Source organism: Vulpes lagopus, chromosome 19 (genome assembly GCF_018345385.1).
Source record: "Vulpes lagopus strain Blue_001 chromosome 19, ASM1834538v1, whole genome shotgun sequence".
Classification (NCBI taxonomy): domain Eukaryota; kingdom Metazoa; phylum Chordata; class Mammalia; order Carnivora; family Canidae; genus Vulpes; species Vulpes lagopus.
Window position 1 is genome coordinate 1,631,813 of NC_054842.1, and position 20,827 is coordinate 1,652,639.

The 20,827-nt window shown below is 48.4% G+C and overlaps 1 protein-coding gene and 1 pseudogene across 1 annotated transcript in view; both read left to right on the plus strand.

The window, feature by feature from the left end:
- Positions 1-20,827, plus strand: part of PYGB (glycogen phosphorylase B) — a 59,326-nt gene that overhangs the window by 25,834 nt on the left and 12,665 nt on the right. The window contains exons 3-13 of the mRNA XM_041734377.1: positions 3,220-3,298; positions 6,534-6,637; positions 11,064-11,195; positions 13,017-13,128; positions 13,507-13,589; positions 14,727-14,870; positions 15,441-15,533; positions 16,694-16,840; positions 18,077-18,240; positions 19,115-19,229; positions 20,202-20,303. Of these exons, the coding sequence (XP_041590311.1) occupies positions 3,220-3,298; positions 6,534-6,637; positions 11,064-11,195; positions 13,017-13,128; positions 13,507-13,589; positions 14,727-14,870; positions 15,441-15,533; positions 16,694-16,840; positions 18,077-18,240; positions 19,115-19,229; positions 20,202-20,303 (1,275 nt within the window). The remainder of the gene's footprint in view (positions 1-3,219; positions 3,299-6,533; positions 6,638-11,063; positions 11,196-13,016; positions 13,129-13,506; positions 13,590-14,726; positions 14,871-15,440; positions 15,534-16,693; positions 16,841-18,076; positions 18,241-19,114; positions 19,230-20,201; positions 20,304-20,827) is intronic.
- On the plus strand, positions 15,937-16,065 carry LOC121479162 (annotated as a pseudogene).

Sequence of the window (20,827 nt, forward strand, 5' to 3'; positions counted from 1 at the left end):
TAAATCTGATCAGGGTCTGGCATCCAGAATGTATCAAGACCTCTTACAACTCAACAGCAAAAAGACAGACAGCTTAATGTAAACATGGGCAAAGCACTTGAATCAACAGTTTCCCAAAGAAGGTATACAAATCACCAAAAAGCATGTGAAAAGATACTCAGCATCATTAGTCATCAGGGAATGCAAATCAGAACTATGAGATACCACTTCACACCCACTTGAGTGGCTTATAATTGTAAAGACCGAGAACAAGTGTTGGCTAGGATGTGGAGAAATTGGAACCCTCATATACTGCTAGGGGAAAGTAAAATGATGGACCCACTTTGGAAAATAGTTTAGCAGTTACTCAAAAAGTTAAGCATAGAATTACCATGTAAACTAGCAATTTCACTCTAAGTTTATTTCCAGGAAAAATGAAAACATTTGTCCACACATAAAATTGTACACAAATGTTCAAAGCTGCATTATTCATGATATCCCAAAAGTGGAACAAGCCTAAATATCCCTCAACTGATAAATGGATAAACAAAACGTGGAATAATCATACCATGGAAAGCTGCACAATGATAAACAGTACCGATATGTGCTCCAATACAGATCAACCCTGAATACATTATTCTTTTTTCTTTTAAGATTTTATTTATTTATTCATGAGAGACACAGAGAGAGAGAGAGAGACAGCCAGAGACACAGGCAGAGGGAGAAGCGGCCCCATTCAGGGAGCCCGATGTGGGACTCCATCCCAGGTCTCTAGGATCACGCCCTGGGCTGAAAGTGGCGCTAAACCGCTGAGCCACCTGGGCTGCCCTTGAATGCATTATTCTAATTGAAAAGCCAGATACAAAAGGTCCTGTGTTTTATGTTTCCATTTATATGAAATGACCAGAATAGGCAAATCTGTAGTGATGGAAAGGTAGACAAGTGATTGCCGAAGTCTAGGGGAATAGGGAAACCGGGAATGATTGCCAGTGAGTATGGGGTTTTATTTTTGGGTGGTGAAGTACTGGAATTAGTGGTGGTTGTGCAATTTTGTGAATAGGCTAAAAACCATTGGATAGTTCACTTTAAAGGGTAAATTTGATATGGAACATGAATTAGATCTCAATAAAGAACAAAACTAGGTTCAGGGTGCTCTATCATGCTCTTTCTTGGTCTTCAGTACAGAAGGCCATTTTAGCAAGATTTTGGACTTCTTAATAAATAAATCTTTAAAAAAATAAATCTTAAAAAAAAATATTTTGGATTTCCTGTCAGCTATTTTTTGTGCCTCTTTTGAATACTCTCAAACTCATGGCAAAATGTGTCTGATTAGGCTGAGGTGTGCCTACAACATTCAAGGTGAAAACAAAAAAAATTCACCTCCCAATCTGCTCTTAGCCTGCTTTTATGTGGTGTGCTGCTCTCTGACTTTAGTAAATGTTTCATGAATAAGAGCTTCCACAGTCAGACAAATTTGGAAAATGTAATTAAACATGTTTCTTAGCTTGGAGCCAGTGTGTAGTGCTGGGTAAATCCTGCCTCCCCCACATGCTCAAAATATTTTTAGTGGAACGTGCTCCTTGAAATTGCTATGGGAATTAAGTCAATATTTTGAAATCTTAGTCTGAATTATTATTTGTGTTAATACCATTCAATTTATTTAATAGACACTAAATCATCTCTGACTTTGATCTTTATATTTTTACAAGTGTGCTTCCACCCTTCCTAATTTATCAGAACACTGGGTCTTCTGAGATTTTCTCAAGTGGTCCACTAGGTCAGAACTATTTATTTTTGCTCTTTTATGACTATGCAATGAAGTTTTCCAGAGGCTCTATGAAGTATGATATTTCAATAGGTTGAATGGTAAAGCAGAAAATTTATTGAAAAAATTTATAAAAATGTAAAACACTATTCTCACTAAATTTGTTTTAAAAACTATAGTTATATTTCATCAAATTACATTGTTTATGTTAACATTAATGGGTTTATTTGTTTTTAAAATGAATTCACATAATACTTAAAAAACCTGAATCTATTTTAAATTTCTAACTTGATAAACAATTGATAAATGTAATTCCAATAAAGAATAGCTCTTGGATTTTTTTTTTTTTAAGATTTATTTATTCATGAGAGACACACAGAGAGAGAAAGAGGCACAGACACAGGCAGAGGGAGAAGCAGGCTCCATGTAGGGAGCCTGATGTGGAACTCGATCTCGGGACTCCAGGATCACACCCTGAGCCGAAAGCAGAAGCTTAACCGCTGAGCCACCCAGGCATCCTGCTCTTGGAGTTTAAAACACATTCATCAAGATAATTAACGTGAGCTGTTTGTGAAGTTTAACGCACTAAGCCAGGTTAATGGAACAGTTGCCTATCCAAACCATTCTGGGATGGTTTTGAGTCAGGTGAAGAAGTTGGGACCTTGTTCCTTTCTTTCTGGTTTTTAACATTCCATACCTGTTTCACAAGATTGTGTGAATGCAGTTGGAATGCCACAGGAAAAGTCCTTTTAGGTTTTGGTTTAAAAAAATGTTACGGGATCCCTGGGTGGCGCAGCGGTTCGGCGCGTGCCTTTGGCCCAGGGCGCGATCCTGGAGACCCGGGATCGAATCCCACATCAGGCTCCCGGTGCATGGAGCCTGCTTCTCCCTCCGCCTGTGTCTCTGCCTCTCTCTCTCTCTCTCTGTGACTATCATAAATAAATAATAAAAAAAAAAAAAGAAAAGAAAAGAAAAAGATGTTACATGGGAGTTCCATGGAAGATGGCAGAGCAAGAGGACCCTAAGCTCACTTCGTCCCACAGACGCACTTAGCTGACTTGCACAGCAGTGTGAGTGACCTAGAAAGTGACCCGAAGCCAAGCACAACAGGCGTTCCACAGCTAAATGTAGAGAAGAGGCAAATAATAAATATAGCCAGTTAAAGCACTGGTTTCATTTTTAGGATACATATTGTAATCTGTTCACCATACATAGGTTAATAACCTGGCTATAAGTATCTTTGGCTGTTAAACCATGCCTCATTTTGATTATTGATTCTTATGTAGTTTGGCAGCTTTTGGAATACCTGGAAACTTTCATGCATTGATAAAATGTCAGATTTTAATATTAGGTTTTCAAGTCTAAAAGCAGACTCTAATCTTGGATTGATGTAAACTGACACTCAGTATCTTTCTACCTTTGCGTGAGGAAGATATTAAGTAATATAAAAATATTGCCCCTGTTTTTATTCACAGCTAGGGTTGGACTTGGAAGAACTGGAGGAAATAGAAGAGGACGCTGGCCTCGGGAATGGAGGCCTGGGGAGGCTGGCAGGTAACCCCGCCATCTGACTAGGGCATGGCCTCTCATGATGTGGTGCCCTGGTTGCTGATCACATGGTGAGGCCAAGCTCAGCTGCATCCCAACAGCGGTTTGTTGGGGGTAGATTGGCCCCTCTGAGTGGATGGGAAGGTGTGTCATATGGGTTGAATAAAATGCAAAACGTTGTTTTCTCACATAAGGATGCCTCCTAATTATCATGAAGGCCAGGCTTGCCAGTGTTGGGTAGCTGGCACTGGGAGGGGTTTCCTATATACCAACCACTTTCCACAGCCAGTAATTGGGAGAAAGATGGATAGACACACACATGCACGCACATAGGCACACAGTATACATACACGCACACAAACACACATGCACACATCTACACACATACACATGTGTACACACACACATGATTTATGAGTGCAGCCCAGCTGGCAGGCTCTTCCTGCTTTACTATGGTAAATGGATTGCCCCAAAATAGCAGTTGTCCTTTTGGGATATTGTTTCCTGGGGCCATTCTGTTTGAGAGCATATCCAATTTTGTTTTGTTTTTTTTCTGTTTGGGTTATTTTTGCTAGCCTTTTAGGGCAAAGGGAGCTGAGTGAAGGACTTAGAAGTGGAGGACTGCCTGGTGGGCTCAGTTGGAAGAACATGTGACTCTCATGGTCGTGGGTTTGAGCCCTATATTGGGTGTAGAAATTACTAAAAAATAAATAAACTTTAAAAAACCCCAAGAATTTAGAAGTGAAAATTGGTTTTGCTGTGTGCTTCAAGGCTCTTGGGCATAGTGTTTCTATAACAGAAGTAAGTCAAGTTTTATGTTGCTGTTGTGTGGAGGGCATGGGAGGGTGGACTCAGGCACCTGTCACTGCATTATTGCCCCTTTGGGGAGTTAACCATTTTGTAAAGGAGGGATAAGATGCCCTAAAATTTATCTGAGTGTGTGTATGTGTTTATGTTTTCAAATCTTAAGTTAAATTCTTCAGAAATTATAGAAGCAGAATATGTTTCTCCCAAACAAAACAACATTTGGTTTTATATAGGGAAACAATGGCAAGGCCTGTCCCACCTCCTCCTCTTCATGTGAGAAGCCTGTGTGTCCTCTACATCTGCTCTCAGATGCAGGGATCTCTTTTAGTTTATGATGTGAGATCATCCCAGAGAGGAAGCTGAACCTACCCACAGATGGAATCGTGTGTCTCACTGATGGGCAGCATGCCCCCAGGGTGTAGCAAGGCCTTACGGCATCAGTCCCTGCAGCCCCCTTCACCCTTGATGGCCTTATGCTGCTCATAGCCATCTTCCCAGTCAGTAAAAACCAAGCTCAGGGGGAGGTTCTAGACCCCTTGTTCCCCTTCACAGCTCAGGGTTGCTACCTAACCACTCCTCCTATTCTGAGGCTGGTGACTGTCGGCCAGGGCAGTCCCATCCTTGGCCTTCCATCAGGGCTTCAGGGTGTCTGCAGGCCACAGTCAGCTTCCTGTCAACTTCCTAGTCACCTTCCTGTCAACTTCCTAGTCACCTTTCCTGCTACTTCTGTGATGCCACAGGTCTCGCCTATGAATGGGTGTGACCTCCTCTGGGGCCCTCTATTTCCGTGGACTCTTCTTACCCTGTGGATGTGGGTAGCCCCTAGCCCACTGTAACTTGATATGTCCTGTGTCCCTCCTGCAAGAATGATTTCTTCGAAACAGCCCAGATCTTACATTTGTGGATATTTTTATTCCTTCCCTTCCCCTTAACACAAGGTTGATAACAGGGATCTGGGCATGTTTGCTCAGTTGAGGAAGTATTTTATTTACTGGTATTTCTTGTAGACTTTTTTTCTTTTTAATCTAGAAGTTTAATAAGGCTGCCTTTTTTTTTAAGATTTTATTTATTTATTCATGAGAGACACACAGAGAGAGGCAGAGACCTAGGCAGAGGGAGAAGCAGGCTCCATGCAGGGAGCCTGATGTGGGACTGGATCCCAGGACCCCGGGATGACGCCCTGAGCCAGACCACTCCGTGCTCAACCACTGAGCCACCCAGTCCCAATAAGGCTGCCTCCTGGATCTTTGTTTTTTTTATTTAAAGATTTTTATTTATTATGAGAAACAGAGAGCACGGCAGAGACATAGGCAGAAGGAGAAGCAGGCTCCATACAAGGAGCCCGACGTGGGACTTGATCCTGGTACTCCAAAGGCAAGCGCTCAACCGCTGAGCCACCCAGGCTTCCTCTCCTGGATCTTTATTTAAAAACATTTTTTTTTTTCAGGGCGCCTAGGTGGCTCAGTCAGTTAAGCATACGACTCTTTTTTTTTTTTTAAAGATTTTATTTATTTATTTGGCAGAGAGAGCACAAGCTGGGGGAGTGGCAGAGGGAGAGGGAGCAGCAGGCTTTCCACTGAGCAGGGAGCCTGATGTGGGGCTTCATCCTTGGACCTCAGGATCATGACCTAAGCCGAAGGCAGACACTTAACCCACTGAGCCATCCAGGTGCCTTGCATCCTACTCTAGATTTCAGCTCAGATCATGATCTCAGGATCGTGGGATCAAGCCCCGTGTTAGGCTCTGTGCTCAGAGCAGAGTCTGCTTTAAGACTGTCTCTCCATCTCTATCCACCTCTCCTCACTCTCTCTCACCCTCTCAGATAAATAAATATTTAAAACATTGGGTTTTTTTAAGACATTTTGATTGGAATAAAGGCTCCTTATGGTGACATGCTGCTCCAGCCACCTTCCTGCTGGCCTTGGGGACTTTGGCTCTTAGGTATTTGAGTCCTTATAGATGGCAAAATGTCCATTGCCAGCCCCATTCCTGTGCCTTCTTTGTTAGTGTGTAGTTATTTTGTGGTGTTACCTTACTCTCCAAACAGCTTGGATTTTAAGTGGAATATGCAGGGGTGGGGAGGCCTTCAGCCTTGATGAGGCTGAGACAAAGCAAACAGTGAGAGGACTTTGCATTCAGGGTTAGATGAGGCTCTCTGTGGGTACCTCACTTCTGCCCTTGTCCTCTCCCCCCCCCCCCCCCGCCCCAACGCTGAGCACCCCCTTGGCCCAGGCCTTCAGCTCTCAAGATCGTAAGGGTTTCCCTTTTCATTTCGTGAAATCAGAAGCAGACAGGTCACCACTGGATTGCCATTTGGTGCCCAGAGGCTGGATCCAAGTGCTTACTTCACGTGGGTATCTAGGCTTTGCTTCCAGTGGGCCTCAAAGCTGATTGTCTTTGAACCCAAGAAGTGCTTTGTGTTTTGAATTTTCAGCCTGCTTCCTTGACTCAATGGCCACTTTGGGCCTGGCAGCATATGGCTATGGAATCCGCTATGAGTTTGGGATTTTTAACCAGAAGATTGTCAATGGCTGGCAGGTAAGTGAGTCTCCATTTCTTCCCTTGTTTCCAGCTCTCATGCATACAAGAAAACACTTTCAGTTCAGCTTTTTATATGTTAAAGTCTTTCTTGAAGAGATTGTCTGCCAGTCCTGGGCACAGGTCAGGGCTATCCTGCTCCGTGCATCCCTCAGAGTTCTTCATGGGCTGTCGGAGGCTGGTCTCCTGTGTGAGCTCAGTGCACATAACTTCTACGTGAGCCTGGGAGGCCTGCTGGGTAGGATTCAGGGCCTGGCTGGTCTCACAGAAGCACCAGGGTTTGAGGACTGTGTTCTGGTTCCCACAGTGTGGAGCAAAGGGTGGCCCTCCCTGGTTCACCCTCCATGGGATGATTGACCCAAAGTAGTTAGAGAAACAGTTACTGTAGGCTTTGTTCCTACCTCCTGCCTTCACTCCCTGACGCCAGTGACAGACAGCATCCTGGGGGTTATAGGCCAGACTGCAAAAGCAAAGTAGTTCTGAGGAAGAATAGCTTGGATTCTGAAGCATCAGACCACAGATAAGTGAGGTGGCTAAGACTGCGTCAGTGGGAAGATTAAAACCTGAGTGCAGCCTCGTTGCCCTCATTCAGGACTTCAAAATGGAAGGCACTTGATTGAAGAATAGTTTACATAATATATAATTTGGGGCCCAATAGTGACCTATAAGGCAGGGCTGTGGTTGGGATTAGAAGGTTCGTAACAGAACATGAACAGATGGATGCCTAGGGTGATGGCAAGCTCCTGGATCATGTTGGGGCTTGAGTCACAGGCATGTGCAATTGCCAGAACTCCTCAAGAGTGAGTATTCTTCAGGTTTATACAGTTCGTTGTATATATATTGACCTAAAAATAATAATACAGGATGAACTGAACTTAATGCTGTGCATGCTGAACTGTTCGTGGAGAAGTGCACAGATGTCTGCAACTGACTTTGAAATGCGTCAAGAAATAAATGAGTTGATGGTGTGTGATAAATCAAGTATAACAACATGTTAACAATTATGGATCCTAAGTGGAAGGTGCACAAGTGTTCGCTGCCAATTCTTTTAACACTTCTGTATGTTTGAAAACACTCATAATAAAAAGTTGACAAATATGGCTAACAGAGAAAACTTAAAACAGATTTGCATCTCTTGCTTAATTTGTAGATCTACTCTCTCTAACCTTAAAGAGAACTTCACTTTTCCTCCTGGTACATTCTGGATAATTTAATGCACAGTTTCTTATGTGTGTGTGTGTCTGTCAGAGGTACCCAAGCCCTTTGTACACCTACCTGTGCTTTGACCCATTCAAGCTCTTTACAGTTGGTGCAATGTGTATTCATTAGACAGAAACTCTGAGGCCCATCCTTTCTTATTTGATGTTATGGTTATAGGTAGGAAGGTTTTTTTGTGTGTTGTCTTTTGCTTGCAGACATTTCTTTCTTCTGGTGTTCTCATTCCTATACCTCTTATCATCTTGCATAACAGCTTAAAGACAGTTGTGGGATGATAGATGAGTTAAAAACTCACCCTCCTCCCACCCAGGTCTCATGGGAGCTGGTCAGTTTTTTTGGGGTTTTTTTTTTTTTTTGAAGATTTTATTTATTTATGCATGAGAGACATAGAAAGAGAGAGAGAGAGAGAGAGAGAGAGGCAGAGACACAGGCAGAGGGAGAAGCAGGCTCCATGCAGGGAGCCCAACATGGGACTGAATCCTGGGATTTCCAGGATACCACCCTGGGCCTAAGGCGGTGCTAAACTGCTGAGCCACCGGGGCTGCCCTAGCTGGTCAGTTTTTAATTGAGTTTAGCTACAGCAGAATTAAATTTGGGCAGTGGTCAGACAGCAGTGTTGTTTGTCAGGGGGGCAGAGATGGGGGTCCAGAGAGAAGACCCCACCACCACCTTTTATATTTGAGGAGGTGCTGCTTCTGCAAACAACTCATGGAATTACTCTGCAGGAAATGGCCAGGCTTTGTGTTGGAGAATCTCAAGGATGTGATGCCAGATCAGAAGACACAGGGGTGGTCCCGTGATGAATAGCTGCCTGCACCAGGCAGAAAAGCCCAGCCAGGAGTATGATGGAGAGACGTATGTGGAAGCAATAACCTCAGCCACGGCACAAACTACAACCAAATATTTTTTTCTAAAGATATATGCATTATTTATTCATGAGAGACATAGACTGAGAGAGAGAGGCAGAGACATAGGCAGAGGGAGAAGCAGGCTCCTCGCAGGGAGCCCAATACGGAATTCGATTGCGGATCCCAGGATCACGACCTGAGCCGAAGGCGGGCGCCCAACCGCTGAGCCACCCAGGTGTCCCCAAATATTCTTCCTGACTTTTTACTTCTGTGTAAGAACCATTAAAAAAACAAAACAAAACAAAACAGGGTGGTTTTGTTTTGTTTTGTTTTGTTTTGTTTTGTTTTAAACCAAACCAAGATGCCTGGCTGGCTTAGTCTCAGAGCATGCAACTCTTGATCTTGGGATCATGAGTTCAAACCCTGCATTGGGCATAGGGCTTACTATAAAATAAATAGATAAATAATAAATAATAAATATTTAAAAAAGAAAACTGTCAAAGTAACATACAGGCACACCTTGTTCTATTGCCCTTCAATTTATTATGCTTCACACATAACCGCTTTTTACAAATTAAAGGATTGTGGCAACTCTACATCAAGCAAGTCTGTTAATCCCATATTTCCAACAGCATTTGCTCACTTTATGTCTCTTTCATGTTTTGGTAGTTCTCACAACATTGCAAACTTTATTGTTACATTATTCTGATGATCTGTGATTGGTGATTACAACTTGCTGAAAGCTCAGATGATGGTTAGCATTTTTTAGCATTATTTCTTATTTAAGGTATGTGGATTGTTTTTTAGGACCTAATGCTATTGCACACTTAATAGACTACGGTGTAGTGTAAACATAGCTTTCATATGCATTGGGAAACCAAAAAATTCATTTGACTCTCTTTATTGCTGTATTCACTTTATTATTGTGGTGGTTTGGAGCCGAACCTGCAGTATCTTCAAGGTATGCCTGTATATAGGGTTGCTTGTTAAATTTGAAAAAGAAAGGGACACCTGGGTGGCTCAGTCGTTAAGTGTCTGACTCTTGGTTTTGCTTTGGCTCAGGTCATGATCTCAGGGTTGTGAAATTGAGCTCCCTGTTGGGTTCCACTGTGTACCCAGAGTCTGCTTAGGATTCTCTTCCCTCCGCCCCTTCCCCACATGTTTGTGTGCGCTTTCTTTCCCTCTCTAAAATAAATAAATATTTCTTAAAAATTTGAAGAAGAAAGACTCTTGTTTAAATTTTAATTTATAATTCTTTATTCACTGCTTACCAAATTTCTTTATTCCATTGCAACCCCACCAAATTCTTCTACTCAAGGATGGTTAGAGTCCATGGGACTCAAGGATGGTTAGAGTCCATGGGACTTTTAGCTTTATTAGCGAGGTTTTTTTTGTGTATTTACTGATTTTGGATGCTACTGGGTGCAGGCTTTGAAAAATAAAGTACTTTAAGGAAGGCCTAGCAGAAAAGCAATGTCTTCCAGTGATGTGTCCAGGCTTTCCTGCTGCATAGGCAGCCTTGCCCCTAGTGCCCACTCATTTGTGGTGTCCTTCTCCAAGCAGTAGGGTACCAGCGATTCTTTTTGTTTTTTGTTTTTAATAACAGCTTTATTGAGATATGAAGTGGCTTTTAATATATTTACAAAGTTGGGCATCTATCCACTGTCTATTTCCAGAACATTTTATTTTTTTTTTCTTTTTCTTTTTTTAAAGATTTTACTTATTTGACAGAGCGCACAAGCAGGGGGAGCAGCAGAGGGAGAGAGAGAAGCAGGGAGCCTGATGTGGGGCTCGATCCCAGGGACCCTGGGGTCTTGACCTGAGCCAAAGCCGTCCTTCATAGACTGAGCCACCCAGGTACCCCTCCAGAACATTTCTCTAAAAGAAATCTAGCGTGGATTTGCAGGCACACCCTCACACCTGACAACCATTAATCTACCTGCTGTCTCTATGCATTTGGCTGTCCTAGACATTTCCTGTGAATGGAACCATACACTATGGGGGCATCTTTGACTCAACATGTATGCAAGGTTCACCCATGTTGCAGCACACAGCAGGACTTCATTCCTTTTTATTGTCAAATTCGGGTGATTCTTAATGTCTTTGTACTTTAAAGCATTTTTCTGACTTTTATCTAAGTTAGTTTCTTTAATAATCCAACATGTTAATTTGTGAACATGAGGCCTTGACTAGAACTGGAAATCTTTGCCTTGTAGATAGGCTGTAGTTTATTTCCATGTCAGGCAGCATCGTCTCAACAGTGTGGTCAGTGTGGGCTGAGGATGGGGGCAGCCCGGCACCCAGGACTGTCTCCCCCTGCTGCCTTGCAAGAGCTCCCCTCACTGCTGGCCCCTTTGCAGGTGGAGGAGGCAGATGATTGGCTGCGCTATGGCAACCCCTGGGAGAAGGCACGGCCCGAGTACATGCTCCCTGTACACTTCTACGGGAGAGTGGAGCACACCCCTGAGGGTGTCAGGTGGCTGGACACGCAGGTATCCACCCTGGGCATCCCTGGGGCGGTGTGGGGCTAAGTGAGGTGACTGCCATGTTTCATTGTCACACCGGGTTCCCTTTAAGAGAGGGAGGTGTGCTCTTTCCCCAGAGAACCTGACTCAAGGTAAAAGCCTGGGAGGTTGTGTCCTCATACTCCCGATTCTTAAGCATTGCCAGGAGATTCCCAGTGAAGAAGGCTCCGTGTGAAGCCATGGTCTTTGTATTTTAAGAGCCTTGTTTTGGAGTTGAGACCAGCAGTTGTTAAATGGCCAGCAGGACAGTGTTGTGACAGGGGCAGGGCACTGATTCCCTGGGGGACATGGCTGGCCCCTCAGCATCTCCAGAGAGCAAGCACTTGATAAGTGTGCTGACCTCCCACCACAGGCCATAGTAGTGTCTCCCGGGTTAAAGCCCTGGGCAGTGTGGGTGAGCAGAGTGGATGTCCCAAAACAGGGCACAGGCACTGACAAGGGGCCCAGGGCAAGAGCATGGAGAGTCCAGTCCAGGCTCTAGGATGGCAGATAGTGCACATCTGGGTGGTCTTAGGGGTCTAAGGGAGGTCACAGGAGAGCCTTCATGAGGCAGGTAGCTGTAATGAACAGTTCAGTTGTCTAGATGTGGGGAGGTGAGCCTGGGAGACCAGGGAAGTCCCAGGCAGGCAAAAGTGAATCATCTCGATTTTCTGCAGCATAAGTTTTAAACAGAGTGCATAGGCTAAAGCTGTCCAGAGCCTAACATGCCATGATAACTTGTATTTAATTTGAAAGACCAGAGAAGGGGTCAGTTATCCCAGAGCATGTGCTTGTAGAAGACGAGCATATCAGTGTACATAGGGAGGTGTAGAGACCATTGGGGTACTTCAGAAAGAGTATGGCGGAGGCCTTCACCTGGAGGGCTTGGCCTTGGAGAGTGAAAGAGAGGTGGTTAGGGATGCTTTGCAGGGCTTGTCACTGGCTTGGACAAGGCTGTGGGGAGCCAAGGACAGTGGAAGGGAAAGGTAATACTGAGGCTCTAGTGATGCTATCATGCAGTTCTTTTGGCTGTCAGAGTGGATTTCATCTCACAAAGCCACATAGTTGAACCCATATGAGCCCCCACGAGTGTGAGAAGCCCCATCGAGTGGTCTGAGGGTTGGAAGTGACCTTGAGGCTTGTACGTGTCTTCCTGTGCTTGGTAAGAGGAAAGCAGATATTTGTGGACAGAGGGGAGGCAGGAGGGGCCAAGGCAGGCTCTGTGGGTGGAGAGTAAGCTCTTCCTTTTTCTGTTGTAAGTGCAGTGTGTGCTGGTTTGGTTTCTCTGAGGGTTAGAAGTCAAGGCCTCCAACAGTAGGAGCCTTCTGCAGATGCTGAGAAATGGAGTCAGGAATAGAAGCCATCTGTGGAGAAGTTGGTTGAGTCCTAATATTACAAGCAGGGCCTAGCAAGAGGAGGCTGGTGTGGAGAGCAGAGGACAGGGCCCAGGAGATGCGGCTACTGACGGGGCCTGAATAAGGCTAACACAGTGGCTCCTTGAGCAGCTAAGGGGAAAGAATTCTTAAATCAGTGCCAGTGTTGAAGGAGGGGAGTCGGAGAAGACCCACGCGACCTCGCAAGTGTGGTTAGGGCCCTTCCCCTGGGGCCTGGGATGCCCATGGGCTGGGCCACGGCTGATGCAGGTGAGTTGCAGGGCTTTGGGGCAGTGGGAGAAGAGCCAGAGTGTGGGTAGGTGGGCCATCGGCAGGGAGCAAAGCGCCACTGGGGGGTGAGGAAACTGGGGACCAAGGACTGTGGACCAGAGACCGTGTCTCTGGCTGACCGGACTGCCCCTCTTTCCTTGGCCAGGTGGTGCTGGCCATGCCCTACGACACCCCAGTGCCGGGTTACAGGAACAACACCGTCAACACCATGAGGCTGTGGTCCGCCAAGGCGCCCAACGACTTTAAGCTCCATGACTGTGTGTTCTTCCCCTCTTGCTCTCTTTTGCGTGGCTTCTCCCAAACCTGCCCTGTGCAACTTTTGTCCTGTCTGCGCTGTCACTGCTGTGGAGAGCATGAGGCTCCCACAGCAGAGGGTGGAGGGTGGAGGGTGGGCTCCTCAGGGAGGGCCCATAGGCATGGCCAGCGCTCGTGGGACCTGGGCCTTCAGGAAAGAACAGGGGGTCTGGAGTCCCACAGGGTATATGAGGGCGCAGTGGAACCGTGGCTCTGCTACACCTCCTGCTCAGGGATGCCCCTCACACAGCTCAGGGGAGGGAGGGAGAAACTGTAGGCACAGGGCTCACTGGGAGCCAGAGGGTAGCACCTGGGTCCTGATCTCATCGTCTTGCTCATAGTTAACGTGGGTGGCTACATCGAGGCGGTCCTGGACAGGAACCTGGCTGAGAACATCTCCAGAGTCCTGTATCCAAATGATAACGTGAGTAGCTCATGAGGTTGGTTTTCATCTGCTAGGGAAGTGTGCTGGGGGGACTGGGGCTCTCTAGAAGGGCCACATTTATCAGCTGAGACCACATAAGTGGCCACCAGCAGCCCTCGAGTGGCTCTGTGGAGTGAGGGCAGCACCGCATGCTTGATGAAGCCTCGTAAGTCCAGGTGTGCTTGTTAGCATCTCCCCTTAGTCCTCTCCCTAAGGGGCTGCCTCAGGGGGGTCTTGGCCTCTTCTCACGGCCCTATATGCAGCCACACCTGAGAGCTGGTCTCAGCTGACTCCATACGAGGCCATGTGCAGGGTGACGTGTGGGGGATGTGAGCTTGTCAGACCTCACATGCGGCTGGTTTCTGCTGTCTGGGCACCTGATGCCACTTCCCCAAGAGTTGGGTGATCCATATCTCAAGTGGGGACAGCAGTCCCTATCTTTCAGTGATGCCCCGAGACATATACCAGTCATATGGTTTGAAAAGCTTTTAGTATGTGTCATACCCACTAGATGAAGTCACAACCGCAAGCTCCATTGCCACCAAATTTAGTGTCTGCTGGCTTTGTTGTTGCCAGACAAGAGCCCTGGAATTTGCCTTAGTGGGTTGTGTGTTTTCTATTTAATCAGAGTAATATGAACATAATAGTCGCAAAGTGCATTGGTGGTAAAAACTTACGACCAAACATACCCCATCCTCCCCTCCTCCACCAAGATTTCAAGGAGATTCGAAAGCTTCTGGTGCAAGACCTCTTAATACTGACTCTTTGGAGCTTGTGCTTCTGAGTGGCCCTGGCTATTGAGGATTGAGACCTGCCTGCCTGGTGTGCTCACACAGCGCAGAATGACCCTTTGTTGGCTGCCTCCCTGTCTGAAGATCACACGTAGGTTAGGCCATCGTGACCTTCTGTCTGTGCCCCTGAGCTGCAGGGTACCTGACTTTGGGCATGGGATGATGTGGATGGAGGTGTCAGCACCATGCAGCACTCAAGGGCTTCTCCTCATGCACACATGCATCTCTGCAATCCCTGGAGCAGGATTCCTCAACCTAGTGCCCTTCCTGGGTCTTAAGAGGGCCCTTGAGGGACTCTGGTGGCCCGCTGACTATTGTTGGTGTCCGCGCTGTCCCATTTCCACAGTTCTTCGAGGGGAAGGAGCTCCGCCTGAAGCAGGAGTACTTTGTGGTGGCTGCTACCCTTCAGGATATCATTCGCCGCTTTAAGTCCTCCAAGTTCGGCTGCCGGGACCCAGTGAGAACCTGTTTTGAGACGTTCCCGGACAAGGTTGGTTTGTTGATGGGTCTTGAACCCAGTACGGAAGGACAGGCTGTTCCTATGCTCAATTTCTTCCTCAAGGCTGGGACTTAGGTAGGCAGGGGATGCACAGGACAGCAGCCCCCCTTATCCTGGTCTCCTTGTTGTCAGGACTGGGCCCCTCCTCCCTGACCAGGGCCACACAAGGCACCCTTAGGAGCAGCCAGGGATACTGTAAAAGGCTCCCGCTGGCAAAGCATGATGCATTTGGCAGGCTGGGCTCAGTGATTTTAAACAAAGCCTAGGTGAGAGGAACATTCTGGGTCATGGAGAGCTGTGGGGAGCATGAGGAGGGCCTTGGGGGTGGGCTGAAGGTCCTGTTGCAGGCCTGCCCTTGGGGTCTTTCTGGTCCTTCCCTGTAGCCTCTCTGGCCCTGTTGCACTCCCTGCTTCTTGGCTGGTTGTCGTGCTGGATTCAGTACTTGTCCATGGTTTCATCTCCCAGTTGTCGGCCCTATAGACCAGGCTCCTCAGGGGTGGGCGGCTGCTGACCACTGTGGCAGGCAAGGGGATTGAGGAGGATTGCCCTATTACACTGCAGGTTGCCATCCAGCTGAACGACACGCACCCAGCCCTTGCCATCCCGGAGCTTATGAGGATACTGGTGGATGTGGAGAAAGTGGACTGGGACAAGGTGAGCACTGAAGACAAGGCTGGGACTATGGGGTGAAGGTGTCCCCACAATGATGGGCGTATGTGATGACACTCTCCCTGCCAGAGCTGGACATAGGGAGTGATGGTATTCCTCACGGACCTGGGCACAACATGGGTGACAATGTCCACCCACCAGACCTGGGCACATGGGGTGACGGGTCCCCTTCACCTTTGATCCTGTCCCAGTACAGTGGTGAGTACTGAGCTGGCCCTAGGATGCTGAGGAAGGCCTTTCCTGTGTGGCCTGGGGAGAAAGGGACATTTTCCCTGAGAAGATGGGGCTCCAATGGACCAGGACATGGTACGTGGGGCATGGTGCAAAGGCACAGAAGAGCAGTTTTCTGGAAGACAGAAAAGGATTCTGACACTTCCTAGAGCTTCTCAGCTTTGCGCAGTGGCAGTATTGTAGCCAGTGAGGTTTATCTGAGGCGCAATTATTGCTAATTGAAAACTTCTTAGAGCTTCTCACATACATTTTCTCATCTTAGAATTGTGGCAAAACCTCCAGAAGTATTAAGTGTAAATAAACATGTTGTTTACATTTTTATAAGTGCATTCTCCTGACTTATTTGGTCCTAGATACTAGTGTAACAACATTTTCTTGATGTAGTGTAAACCAACATGTAGAACTGTGAAACAAGTTTCATGTCATTTTGTAGAATTCAGAGTCCCTCTCTGGTTTGGGGTGCACGTCCAAGGGGTGCTGGGCAGCCCTACCATGGTCCTGTCTGCTCCTGGACAGTGAAGGGGCATTACAGTTTCCCAGTGTTCTTGGACTGGGTGTGAGATCAGTTTGGTGGGAATAAAAGAGAAAACTGTTTGGTGCTCAATAAAAAATGGTTTACAGAAGAAAGTGAATGATGCCAGGTGGTGAGGTAAGTGTTACTCATTTATGTGTGTGCTCTGTCAGGAAATAGAGCATACGTAGTCATGTCAGGAATGCGAAAGGCATGGGGCTCACTTGTAGGCTTCGAAAAGGTTCTAGACAGGCCCCCGAGGGCAGAGACATGCAGCTGGCTGGGCCCCTTTCTGGTGGGATCTGAACATCTCCCTTTGATCCTGGACTTGCCCCTTGCCTAGGCAGCTGGTAGAAAAACTGTTTCTAAAGAAAACACATTGGAATGTTCTGGAATGTTGTAGGCCTGGGAGATCACAAAGAAGACCTGTGCATACACCAACCACACTGTGTTACCTGAGGCCTTGGAGCGCTGGCCTGTGTCCATGTTTGAGAACCTCCTGCCACGGCACCTGGAGATCATCTATGCCATCAACCAGAGGCACCTGGATGTGAGCATCAAGGGTGCAAGTGGCAGCTTGGGGATGCTGCCCCTCAGATGACCCCTCCTGTTGTTGGGGGTGGAGATGGTGGGATGTACCTGCACCTGGCAGAAGTGGAGGGCCCTCGTGTCCCCCACACGGGGTCATCTGACCTGGGACACATGCCGTAATAGCCTCTGCCCAGCAGAGGACTTTGGAGTCCCAGGGCAGTCGCTTGGCAGAGCTGATGGCTTGTCCCCACACCTAGAGCCCTGCAGTGTATGTGGGAGTTGTGGATTCAAGTCTTTTTAAAATGTTACCATTCCTGAGTGGGGCCTCACCTGTATCTTTTCCTGAAATGCCTTTGTCCTAAGACATCATAGTGGCATTTGGGTGATTTGGAAACAAAGCAGCATCTCTTTTATCTCTGTTGCCTGGAGACAGCAGAATGGTACAAGAATAGGGCAGCTTAGGGGCAGCCCCCGTGGCGCAGCGGTTTAGCGCCGCCTGCAGCCCAGGGCGTGATCCTGGAGACCCTGGATCGAGTCCCAAGTCAGGCTCTCTGTGTGATGCCTGCTTCTCTCTGCCTGTGTCTCTGCCCCCCCCCCCCCCCCGTCTCTATGAATAAATAAAATCTTAAAAAGAAAAAGAAAAGGGTAGCTTAGAATCCCGATGTGTTGTAGTTCAGTTTTTTGTTTTTTGTGTTTTTAAAGATTTTTTAATTACGGGAGAGAGCAAGCAGGAGCATGAGTGAGGGGAGGGACAGAGGTAAAGGGAGAAGCAGATTCCTTGCTGAGCAGGGACCTGATGTGAGGCTTGATCCTGGGACCCTGGGATCATGACCTAAGCTGAGCACAGACCCTTCACTGACAGAGCCACCCAGGAGCCCTTGTAGTTGAGTTTTTTCACCTTTTGGTAAAAAAAAGTAGCTGTTCACAACTGGTCAGGCTGTGGTTAAACCCTGCCTAGGCCAGGAGGGCAGCACTCTTGTCTTTTCCTTGGGAGTCACATGGCACACCTTAGCACCAAGGCCCTCTGACTGGCAGGACAGCTTTGCTGAGTCCAGTCCCCCAGTCGGCTCAGGCTCTTCCCTGGGTGACGGCAGCAGGGAGGAGCTTCCTCCTGCACTCTGGGCTCTGGGAGGTGCATCCTGGGAGCTTGAATGCACGTCTGGGGTGCAGCAGCCTCAGGATTTCCTTGGAGGAGGTGGAACCTGCCGCACAGGCCCGTGGGCCTCCTGCTCACAGCTCTCTGTCTCGGCAATAGCACGTGGCTGCCCTGTTCCCCGGGGATGTGGACCGCCTGCGGAGGATGTCTGTGATCGAGGAGGGGGACTGCAAGCGGATTAACATGGCCCACCTGTGTGTGATCGGGTCCCACGTGGTCAATGGCGTGGCAAGGATCCACTCGGAGATCGTGAAGCAGTCCGTGTGAGTGGGGCCAGTATTTGCCCTGAGCTGGGTATGCTTCCTTCCCAACCCCACATCTGCCTTTGGGGACTGTTAGCAGCAGTGGCTGGGGCACAATTGCTCTGCTGCCCTCAGGGGCACTGACCGAACTGCGTAGGATGTATCAGTGGGTGCCTAGAGACACTGAGGCCTCCAGCTCAGCGGGTGATGTTGAGGTGTGGAGCCTTCTGTCACCAGTGCCCACCTCTGTTCTGTGTCCTCTCCCTCCATCACTGCTAGTCAGGTGCCAGAAGTGCCCCCTTCGGGACAAGGGCCCCATGCCTAGACAGCATGGAGGTTAGGGCAGGAAGAGCCAGGGCTCATCAGTGAGAGGAAGGAGGAATTCCCTACCCTTGCTTAACGGGTTGTAGTCTTGGAACTGCTTCCCTCCATCCTCGACCCAGACTTGTATGGAGTACCTCCGTGAGCACCAGGTAGATGCCAAGCAGCTCTGTCCATGTGGGGCTTCTGTGTTCCTAGTGCTCACCCAAAGGTTTTGTGTGTTTGAGTCTTTAATTCCCACGGCAAAGCTCTCAGTGGGGTGTGTCCCCAGTTACAGATGAGGAAACTAAACCCTGGTTCTCAGGCTCTGCAGCCTACACATGTCCAGTGTCATGGTCACTGTGGAAGATGGCCCGTCCATGCTGCCGCCACTGTGCTTATCACCATGTGGCCAGGTGTGCAGTGCTTTGAATGTGCTGTGGGCCCACTGTCCTCAAAACATGCGGTAATGCTAACTGCTCTGTGCCCTTTAGAAAACAGAAGCTTCATGATCTTCCAGGGGATTTCCTTATGTTCTCTTGCTCACCTTATTCAAAACACAGGGTTTGTGATCCTTGCCTGTTTCCTGTTTTAGCTTTAAGGATTTTTATGAGTTGGAGCCAGAGAAGTTCCAGAATAAGACCAATGGCATCACACCCCGACGGTGGCTGCTGCTGTGTAACCCGGGCCTGGCTGACACCATCGTGGAGGTGAGACCAGCTGCCTTTGAGTCTCCAGGCAGCTGTGGGCACAGGTAGCACCTCAGCTCTTGCCCATCACCAGCAGGTGCCAAGGGGACAGCGATCACTCCTTTCTGTGTTGACCAGAAGTGGCTCTTGGCTGGGGACATGTGGGGTCAGATTTGGGAGGCACTGGGCCAGGCTGGACGGTTAGTCAGTGACCCCAGGTGCTGTGCTGCCTTGAGAACACAGTGGGTGGCTGCAGGGTGGCATCTGGTGAGAGACTGCCACAGGGATGCTGCCTGTCCTTGCTGTGTATGTCAGGGAAGGTGTCCCTGGGAAAGGAAACGGGATGGCACAGTGCAGATCCGAAGGGCTAACAGGAGGGAGCTGGGAGCACTGAATCTCTCCTTGGGTGGAGGGCTGTGGTCTAGGACCTGGAAGGCCAGCAGTGCTCGGGACCTGGTGAGGCAGGCAGGAGGAGGACAGGCCTTGGAGATGACCAGGGCATTTGGAGGCCAGGAGTTTTCCTTATTATCCTAAACTAGCAACAGGGAGACTTAGCTGGGGACTTGATGAGAGGTGCATTTGGACCCACCACCCAATCAGGAAGTGGCTGGAGGCTGCAGGCCTTGGGGTTGGGTGAGGAGCCACTGGCCCCCCGTGGTCCCTTAGGTTTGTGGTGTGTCTGTGAAGGGGACAAGACAAGGGGTCTGCATGATTGTTAGGGATGTTTGAGCTTGACCAGACTGCAATGTCCTGGTTGGGAGCAGGCCCAGGTCTGATTGAGAGAGAGCCCCAGGTAGGGTGGCCTCTGGTGGTTGTGGCCATGGTGTGGAGGTGTTTCCTGACAGCCAGGTGTTGTAAGAGAGAAGCAGGCCTGGGGCCAAGCCAGAGCAGATCCAGGGAGGAAAGCAGAGATAGGGATGACAAAATGGGAGGACAGTCTCCAGGTGAGTCCCACAACAAGCAGAAACCATGTGTCCCTTTATGATCCTGCAGAAAATCGGGGAGGGTTTCCTGACTGATCTGAGCCAGCTGAAAAAGCTGCTGCCATTGGTTGATGACGAGGCACTCATCAGAGATGTGGCCAAGGTGAAGCAGGTAGGCCCAGTGTGGGACAGCAGCCCTGTATCACCTGGGTATCAGACCCGGGTGTCCACCAAGTCCACCTACCCCACTCAGTGCTCAGGTCACGAGGAGGCGGGCAGGCAGGTGCAGATCCTAGAGCGGCCCAAGCACACCGTTGCCTCACACCCTGCCGGAAATGCTCATCCACGGGAGGCACTCCGAGAGTCCAGCCCGTCCTGGCATCTCTGTACGCGGCATGCCAGTGGGTTGCACGAGAGCCTCTTCCCAGGGCAGCCAGCCTCGCAGCCAGACCAGCTGGGGTCCCTGGAGCCCTCCAAACCTGACAGGTGGCAGCCATGACCAAGAACGTGGCCCCTCCTGAGCCTGCCTCTCTGGCTGGGCTGCCACATGGTATTAGGACCCAGAAATAGTCCCTCATCTGAGTCTTCACGCCCTGCCTGCCCCATGTGTGTCCCTTTAGACCACTCTCACAACTCCCTTTCCTTCTGCTTTTCGTACTCTTCTGCTTCTGTGCAGGTTTGCTTTTTGGTCTAGTT